Source organism: Larus michahellis, chromosome 1 (genome assembly GCF_964199755.1).
Source record: "Larus michahellis chromosome 1, bLarMic1.1, whole genome shotgun sequence".
Taxonomy (NCBI): domain Eukaryota; kingdom Metazoa; phylum Chordata; class Aves; order Charadriiformes; family Laridae; genus Larus; species Larus michahellis.
In genome coordinates this window covers 174705255-174715019 of record NC_133896.1, presented here as the reverse complement: position 1 = coordinate 174715019, position 9765 = coordinate 174705255, and the positions used below count along the sequence as shown (strand labels likewise).

At 44.0% G+C, this 9765-nt stretch overlaps 1 protein-coding gene across 5 annotated transcripts in view; it reads left to right on the top strand.

Annotated features, from left to right (window-relative positions):
- The first annotated feature begins 1507 nt into the window (after positions 1-1507).
- The window catches only part of NDFIP2 (Nedd4 family interacting protein 2), a 44756-nt gene continuing 36498 nt past the window's right edge, over positions 1508-9765 (top strand). For 4 of the 5 annotated variants that reach the window (XM_074563327.1, XM_074563337.1, XM_074563308.1 and 1 more), the window contains exon 1: positions 1508-1649. In XM_074563327.1, coding sequence (XP_074419428.1) covers positions 1614-1649 — 36 coding nt within the window. In that variant the 5' untranslated portion in view covers positions 1508-1613. Of the gene's footprint in view, positions 1650-1809; positions 2053-9765 lie in introns of those variants that run through there. The other variant, XM_074563347.1, reaches the window with a different exon arrangement.

The following is a 9765-nucleotide window of genomic DNA, read 5'->3' as shown; positions in this document are numbered from 1 at the left end:
GTACACACACAGACACTCCTCTCCACTGCAGCTCGGAGCTGCATCTACAGCTATTTCGAAATTGTTTCGTACCACAGCTACATCTCTCGACAGTTTGAGAACCTCAGAATGAGTCATTCTCATCTGATGCGCCACTATGGGTGAACGTGTTTTTCTCTGTTTTTACCCCAGGAGGTCAGAAACAGATAAACATTTATAGTTATAGGAGAAAGAAATGAGAAGAAAGTCACAACATTTTCTTGCCAGAGAACGGTGCTTTGGCTTCAAAGGAACAGAGGGCAAATGGGCTCATGACTCATAATTACTTTAGGCAGGTGCCTATTCGGTATCATTCCCCAGGTCCCTAAGATGTCTTCTGTGCCATATCCTACTTCTTCTGGCCCTTTGGAGATAAATATCTAGGCAAGACATAGGTTTGGGACGTAACCGCCTCACAGAACAGAGTGAGGAATAGTGGGACGTAACAGCCTCACAGAATGGAGTGGGGAAAGGGCTGAGGTGCCAGCACTCGGTCATGAGCTGGACACCAAGTTATGCCACCTCGGAAGAATCACATAATTGTCTAGGTTGGAAGAGACTGTTAAGATCATGGCATCCAACCATTAACCTTACACTGCCAAGTCCACCACCACTAAATCACATCCCTAAGCATCACATCTAAATGTCTTCTAAATACCCCCAGGGGTGGTGATTCAACTGCTCCCCTGGGCAGCCTGTTCCAATGCTTGATAACCCCCTTTTAGTGAAGAAATTTTTCCTAATATCCAATCTAAACCTCCCCTGGTGCAATTTCAGGCCATTGCCTCTTGTCCTATCACTTGTTACTTGGGAGACTGACCCCCACCTCACTACAACCTCTTTTCAGGTAGAGAGCGTAAGGTCTCCCCTCGACCTCTTTTTCTCCAGGCTAAACAACCTCAGGTCCCTCAAACGATCCTTGTAAGACTTGTTCTCTAGTCTGTGCACTGGCTTTGTTGCCCTTCTCTAGACACGGGCCACAATCTCAACATTTTTCCTGTAGTGAGGGGCCCAAAACTGGACACAATACCCGAGGTGGGTGCCTCACAGGTGCCAAGCACAACGGGAGCTGAGAATGGCCGCCAGCACCGTCAGTGGCTTCATCACCACACAACATACAGGCCCACGGCAGGGCCAGTCCCTCCAACACCCTCGGCCTAGTGGATGGACGGCACGCAGCAACCCTCAGTGCCTTCAGCAGTGGCAGACAGCAATGACAACAGGCTAGACCACGGCCTCAGCAGCCCCGATGGACACAACGGGAGAGGAGGGACGCCGGGGCGCCTGGCGGAGGTGGGAAGAAGACGACAGCGCGGCCCTTCCCGCCTGCGGCAGCAGCCGAAGCCTCCCTCACCCCCGCGCCGCCCGCCACAACATGGCGGCCGCCCCCCGCCCTGCGCATGCGCGCCCGGCCACGCCGGGGAACTGCCGGCACCTCCTCTGTCGGGGGCGGATCCTGGTCTGGCTCCGCCCTCGGGATGGGCGGGGGGCGGCCAGGCCGGGCCGGGCCGGGGCGGAGGCGGCGGCTCTGGCAGAGCCGGCGGGGGAAGGGCCCAGGGACGTAGGGCTGGTTGGAGAAGCTGCGGTCCGCCGGGATGGACCACCACCAGCCCGCCAGCCGCTACCGAGTGGTGAGTGCGGCGTCCCCGGCGAGGTCCCCGCTCCCTCCCTCCGCCGGTCGGGGCGGCGGGGCGGGGGCGGCCCTTCCCCCCACCCCCCCGCCGTTCTTTTGGGGGCTCTGGCAGGGACCGCCTGGCGTTTCCCCAGCGCCGGTACGGGCCCAAGCGCCGCCCCGTCCCCTCCCCTGCCCCGGTGGTGGTGGGGCTCTGACAGCCGGGCCTTGCCCGGGCGGCCCCCTCACCCTTTCCCACCCGGCAGCCCTGGCGCCCGGCCTCTGAGGGGGCGGCCGGCTTGGGCCGCGCTGCCGGTCTGCACGGGAAACGGCCTTTCCCCACCCTCCGGCTCTCCCTCGGCGGTCGGTGCCGGTTGGGAAGGGGGAGGGCGGCGGGTTTTCCCCCACCGCGTCCCACGGCGGTGAGGGAGTGGCGGGCCTCGGCGGGCGGAGGGGGCGGTGGAAGCGGGGCGGCCGTTCGCCCCCGCCTCGCTGGGGAGGGGTCGGGTCGGTGGCCTCAGGGCAATACCTGCCTGGCGGCCAAGCGGCGTTTCTGCCCTAAAACCTTCTTATTTGTGGTAGCTCGCAGCTGTCTGGCTCAGGGACGGGGTGTAGTGTGGGTTGTCATCTGGAAACCCGTGTGTGTGTGTGTACTGGAAACCCGTGTGTGTGTGTACTCGCACACACGTGTACGCTGGTTTACAGGAGATTAGATGCAGGAGACTGTCAGACGCAGAAGACTGACCTTCAGCAAGCCTCTGAGTGTGTGAACAGGCACAAACACACGCGCACACACGAGCGCCCTCGGGTAAAGCCCAGTCTTCATTGAGTCCAGTTTAAATCTCCGTTCTTTCCTTCCTGCACCTCACCACAGAAATAATCATTTAGGATGCAGAGGTTTTCCTCCCGCCCAAATTGATTGTACTGCTTGTTTCTCGCAGTCATTAGTTTAACATGAGTTATGTTCATCTTGCAGTCCTTGCCTTCATATCGATTATCCTCAAAATATATAAGCTTTTCTGATTATTGGTTGCAAAAATTACAATTATACTCAAAATATCTAGGCTTTTCTGGTTATTGCTTGCAAAAATTACTTAGGTGCAGTCAGTCTCCCCAGGAGTTTCAATGTTATCCTTCAGTTCCTTGTACTTCATGGCATTGCTACATATGTAAGGTTGTACTATAGAAGTCTGAAATCCTTGCTACTGCCTGTAATTCAAACTTTTGCTACAGTCCTCTACCTAAATCCTGAATTATTTGTCTTACTGTGTTTTACAGCTTGAGCAGTGAAAACAATGTCCACAGTAGTAATAGTTTTTACTTCTGTGCGTATGTAGAACTAAAAGCTGGTGCTTAGATTATTCCTAGGTTATGATCTGAAAAATAGTAATAGGAAAACCCTTGGACTAGGTTTGGAATATTTATTGTGATAGTCTTACAGTGTGGGAGATTTCTGTATGCTTTTTGGACGAGTATATACTGGGACTGTCATATGGCTGACGAACACACCTAGTGCCCTGTGACTTCTCAGGAGTGACGTATGCCTTTAGGATATGGTAGTTGGTCGCCAAGTGCTTTACGGGTCAGTGCTTTCCAGCTCACTTCTTTTCCTGCGCCACCCTACCATAGCTTGGGATCAGCAGAAGTCTGAAAGTCATTCTTTCTTCTTTGTGACAGAGAACAAAAATGTTGGCAGAGCGTTTTCTTAAAAGCCTGCAAACACCAGCTTGCCTGAGGTAACCTGGGTATGTTTTAAAAGGCCTTAAAAGTATATGCTATTAAATTTTAGGGAAATTTTAATTCCACTACTCAAAGGAGTAGGAAAAAACATGGTAAAATGGAATGAAGAAATAATTTGCCTCTAATATTTTTATGTTACATTTGATTAGGAACTTCCAGCTGTGATGCTGGTGCCTAACTTTGGGTAAATGCTCTTTTGTGCGGCCTTCCAAAAGGGCTAATCTTAATATTCGACAGCAGGAGTTGGCCTAGTCGGTTCCCTGTGTATATTAAACTTTGTGGTCAGTTCGTGTCACCGAATTTTGTTAAGGAAGTATTCTCTGAAGCCTTTGCGATTATAGCACATGAAGTGCCATTGAGTTTGTTGTAAGTCACAATGAAAGTGCTACCTCAATCTCTGACGTACTCCAGAGTTTAAAATATGATATTACTGATTACTATCCCATAGGAAAATGCATGTGGTTTTATCTTCTCTCTGTTATAACTGACTGCTAGACATTGAGATTTTTATAATGTTATTTACCTACTGTATTGGATCAGAGAATGGAAGGGACGAGGCGATTGCAGATACACTTAATTAGCACCTGATTATTCAAGCACGCGATCTTAAGTGTTATGGTGTATTTGCTTACATAATGGCTATGAGAGGTAGTAAGCAATAGATTATTGCATATTTTATGATTGTGTCCTAATTTTGAAGGACAAAATACAGAAGAGAAATATGACTTAACGTGCTTAATATCGCATTAGTTTTGTGAACATCCCACTCCCTAGTGCTAAGCTGATGAAATCTGACCAGTTCTGCAATGCTCACTGTACGTCTTTTTTTTTCTTCTTTATGAATAATAGCAAACACTTTTTTGTTTCTTTTTTTTTTTCCAATTGTACCAATTCTGCCTTCTAACTGATTAGTTTTGCTGTATTCAGGGCAAGATCTCTTCTAAATAGAAAGAATTATAGATGTGTACATTATTATCGAAAGAATTACTGACTTGCATTTCTGTTCCTGGCAGTGACAGTAGCACTTCACCGAAGTTGAAGGGGCTGTCTCGCTGCTGCCTCTTTTTATTTGTCATTTCTTCAAGTAAGTTAAACTAAAGGACTTTAAGAATGGCAGGCAATTTATTTTTGAGCTTTAGCACAACAAGACAGTTTTATGACTTCTTACGAAACAGAAAATGTCAGATCATAAAGCTAATCCTCAGCTTCTCTTGTTTTTTATCTCCATTAGAAATAGCACTAAAGCTTCATTCTTAATCTTCTTCTTTCTTGTGTGTCTGTGTTTTAACTAGAGAACAGCTTAAAAATGTTCAAGCCAGGCTACTCTTAAAAAGCTGGCACTTGGAATTGCAGCAAAGTGAGTGAGTGTGTTGTGGGCAAAGAGCAGGCGGTGCATCAGCTTTACGTAACTGTCTGCCGCGGGCATGTGTGGTTTGTATTGCTTTCTGCCCCTCCTCTTCTGTCCTCTCTTCATAGGGCAAAAAGACAGCTAATTGATGGGTAAGAATTTGTCATGCTTCCCTGCAGGAATATGACATCAGAAGTAAATTAGCCAACCTTTGTTGTCTTGTTTTACTTCCTTTTTTCTTTTTTTCCCCTTAGTCACTTGCGTGCTGCAGTCCTGTTGGTAAATGTGCCTTAAATGTTACATTCTTTACAGGTACAGTCAGTTCAGTTGTGTCATTTCCTTGTTGTTGTATTTTTTTCTTTTTCTTCCCCCATTTTGCTTGTTGTTGGATAAGGGGACTCAGGCATCAACTTCAGGAAAATTATAATAAAAATTCTTCAGTCATCATTTTCCTGATTCTTTTTACCTTCTAGCTCTTTGTCATCTGACCTTAATTTGTGCATTACTGTCTTGTCTGAAATGTCTGCCTCTAGTCCAGCTTATTTGCAGAAAATGTGATTTGAGTCACGCTTTGTGAATCTACATTGAAACAAAGCAGAAGAAATGCAGCCGTTTTCTGCAGTGCGTAAAACTGGGTGAGCAACTAAGTATTAAAGCTCAGGATTGCCTTTTTTTTCTGTGAAATGTGATTTTTCCAGATAACTGAGTCATGAGGGAAGATTTCACGTGCATATGAGTGATTTAGGCACAGAAATCCCGTTGAAAGCTGCAGAATTTACATGCTGAACTGCTTAGGAATTATGATTAACTCACTGCTCTCCCCAGTGTTTCTTGATTAAAGCTTTGGGTTATTAATCTGGGGTCAGGTAGTCATCAGTCTTTGATTTACAGGGTGGTCAGAGCTAGATAGGTGAGTGGTAAAACGGGGAGGTAGCAAACTGGGACAGATGGAGCCAAAGGCAGCAGTCCACATAGATGTCACTTCAGCTGCCACTGAACTTGCTGTGCCACTGTAGCACCAGGGTTTGTTGGGGTTTGTAAGCGATGTGTGATGCAAGACTCTGAAACAGCAGCCTGCTATTTGTAGAGGGATAAAGAAATTGTGATTTTTTTAAAAGGTCTGTGAATCTTGTATGAATGTAAGCTGTGTGTGCTTTTTAGAAACAGGGTTAAGAGATGAAAATTGCTCCTGTAAACACTTTATTCCAATCCATTTGCCTGTATAATGCTACATGTTGTGAGTAGCTTTAGGAATATCTCGGATAACGCTTAATTTTCTGTGCCTCTTTGCTTTCGCTCTCTTGACTCTTTGCTTTCACAATGTTATCTGGTTAGAAACCTTAATCAAAGTCAAGTTGTCTTTGTACGTCTCAAAAGCATGAAAGTCAACCTACGCAGGAAATGGGCACAAAGAAAAATCTCTTCCTCCTTTCTTTTCACAGGACTGAGCCTAATAGTGATTGGCAAATAAACCCCCAAATATTGTTTATTCTACATCTTTGATATAAGTCCCCTAGCTTATATCTAGCATGTTTTCTATATTTTCATATTTACTGTCTTTGAAGAACTCTTAGTGTTACCAAACAGATTGAGCTAATTTATGTTAGGGAAATTCTGTTGCTTTCCACAGATCTAGTGGCGATGTTGTAACTGGAAGATAAAATACTGCATCTTGGGGACTATGTTTATCGTGCATTAAGTGATAAGCTTTACTGTTGCTTGTGACAGTTGCACTGAACCTCTTTGGTTTTGAAGTCAGAATTTTTCAGCATACTGACTTTTTGCACGTGAAACACCTAGCCTAGACCTTTAATAGTTTAGAAGAGCAAATGAGGATCTTCTGAAATGAGGTAAATTACACTTTCGAAGAATTGGCTATTCTTGTGTCTTAATTGTTTTTTGGAATTCACTTATAATAAACATTAGAAATTTTGAATTTATTTCTGTAACATTTTTACCTGTGACAAATTTGGCTATCAAACATAGTGGGTTTTTTTTTTTAAAGAATAGCTTTAACATTTTTATAAACACTTTTCCCTATTTTTTTATGAAGAATCCTGCTGCAAACGAAGAAGAGAAATTGTAGATGTTGAGGTATGTTTGCAGATATGGTAGTGATACAGTTAGTGCTTAAAGTAATACATTTTCACGCTTTTGTCACTTCTTAGTTAAGTTTTCAAGTACTTCTGTGTTTCATGTGAACAAGGAAATAAACCTCATGTCGCTTTGTGTGTTCCTTCTAAATGAAGGTGATGAGGTACCAAACAGATACAATCCTTTCTGTCTAGTTCCCTTTGTAAATTTAAAGCAGAGTGGTTTAACTTTGTGTGTTGCCGTCACTGGCTGGTTTTTGGATCTCTCTTTCAGAGGGCCACAGATACAACACCAAAGCTCTGTGTCTGATTCATAGGAAGAAACGCTGGCTCACTGGTACAAGTGGAGTAACTGCGGTTACAATAGCTTTCTGGTTCTTCATGTGGGCACAGGTTGTGGCATGTGGGCAGTTTCCTTTCTTTTTGGCGTGGGCACAGAAGGACATAGGGTGTTCTTTTTATTGGCCCTGCAACATAAATTGGTTTAGTTGTATAGGGCACCGGTTTTACCATACTGAACAAAATAAAATGAGTAGTAAAAATCAGCAAGGCTTACCTGGGTTGTTCCACTTGGGTTTTTTCTCCAAAGGTCTTGGCTGAGTCTGCACAAGGGTAGTGCAGGAGGAGAGGGTAGGACTGTCCTTTCTGATGGCAGCAAGCTCTTGGCGTGGCTGAGAAACAATGAGATTTTTAGGTTCTCGAAAGACGCAAAAAGCCAAAAGAAAGATGTACGTGATCACTGAGTGAAAGATGTATGTGATCAGTGACACTGAGTCATGTAATGTAAAAGGACAGCTTCAGGCGGTGGCATGCATATGTGCCACATCTAGTAAGTCTTCTAATCCTATTTAAAAAGGCAAAAGTTCAGTAACAGGAATAAAATGCCTTCAAATAGCATGGTTAGCAGAAGTCAGCTGTGATGTGGCCAAGCTATACGTTCTTTTCATGCTACTTTAAAAAAAGAGAAACTCTAATTTTTTGTATCTGAAAAATATGGTAGGAACCTCATCAGGCTAATTTCAGAAACCAAGTGCTACTTTAATACGAAATGTTAGTAGCCGTCTTCTGGATGGGGAAAATGAGGTACTTTTGACAAATGGCTAACTCTAGGCTTATTTTGAAACTTTCTCCCCAGTGACAGTGTTGGCAAAACAAGGAAGATGTGGCAACTGGTAATGTCATCACACCTAACTTTGTGAGACCTCAGTGCTCAGTTTACAGTCATAGATGTGAACATTGTGTTGAGTTTGGTAGCCTTAGACCTTCTTCTAGACTTCAGGTGTGTCAGCTACTTCAGAAAGAGGAATGAATAAATGGACGTATACCAATGCACCCACGTTAGACAAGACATTTTCAAATGGAGAGAAAAGTAATCCAAAGAAATGATGAGTAAAAAAAAAAAAAAAAATTAAAAAATTGGCAACTTGTTAGGTTGGGGACGCACTGCCAACTGTTCCTACTGACATGAAGCTATTGCACAGCCAAGACTGTGGGTTTGAGCTGCCTCAGGCTTAGGTCTCCCACTTCCTGGACAAGTGCTGTCACAGCTAGCTGATTTTAGTAAAACGGGCACCCCCTTCGCCAGCTGTGTTTTCAATGAAAATGACTAACTTCTTCTGTTTTGTGGTGAAGTCATTTCAGACTCGCGCAGACAGGGCTCACAGCACATGTCAGGATGCGGATGCCTTACGGCTTTGAGATTTACAGTGAAAGTGGAAAATATATTTCCATTTTAACATTTAACTGTTTATTCCATTTAAGCATCGTTTCCATTATCGCAGGCTAAGATTAGCCTAAAACTGATATAGTCGAATGCACTTCTCAGTCACTCTATAGCCAAAACACTAGATAGCCAGTCACCCCCCAACCCCATCCCTTGCTGTGCCTCCTCCAACTGTGTTTGGAATGGACAGAACAATCTGGAAGACAAGCCTCCAAACTTTGAGTGGTGTAGACACAACAAAATCTGGTCAATAGCCTGTATGTTACTTTATTTCTGTTTGTAATCCCATTTTTCTTTCTCTGGAGTTACTGTTCCAGGTGTTTGGCAGAGATTTGTCATCTTCCTTCTTGTAAAATGTGGCTTTCCAGTAAAAAAAAATAAAAGTTTGGTCTCCAACTATTGTATGATAACATATTCACAAACATAGTTTGTCCATTTTAGCTTTGAACAATATTTTACCTTTTGGCATTAATCCTATTAATGTTGACTGATTATTGTTGTAGGAAAGGTCAGAATCATGTCCTTGGTAAAGGTGTATACGTAGCTTGAATTATTGAATGTGTTTTTGCTTTTCCCTGATTAATCTGGAAAGGTTACATAGAGCAACCTTGAGGAAAAGTTATTGACGAAAGGATGCTTACAGTATCAGTTATCTCCTTATTGCAGAAAGTAAGAGTGTTGGCGGGGGGATGTTTGGTTTTTTATTTTTTTATAAAGCAGCACAAGCTCATATTTAAGGATTGCTTTGGTAATGGTGAATGTAGTTAACACTTGCCATCTTTGAGGAGTGAGTGATGCCTTTGGTAAAGCGTGAGACAGTTGGGCTAAGAGCCCTCGGTGATACTGAGGCCAATTGTCTATTTTGATTGTGGTAATTGTCATATTTTGAAATTTAAGGGAAACGGTATTTAAGGAATGTACTGAAGCATTAAGACTCTTAATTGAAACTCCAGGATTGTGGTCGCAAAATTGACTTGCATCAAATGCACAGAATATATGATTAGGAAAAAGACTCGCACAAGCTGTATATTCTTAAAAACCTTTTCCAAATTCTAGAATGAGAGCGCGTAATTCGAACAAACAAGCAGGTCACTAAAGCCCTGCCGTGCTGGGCTGCAGCTGATGATGAGCGGTGTGGCCCATGTTCCTTTCTCACATACCTCGGTGTCTGTTACTGTTTTTTTTTTTTATTTATTTAGTTAGTTATTTTAATACTCCCTGTGGTTTACAG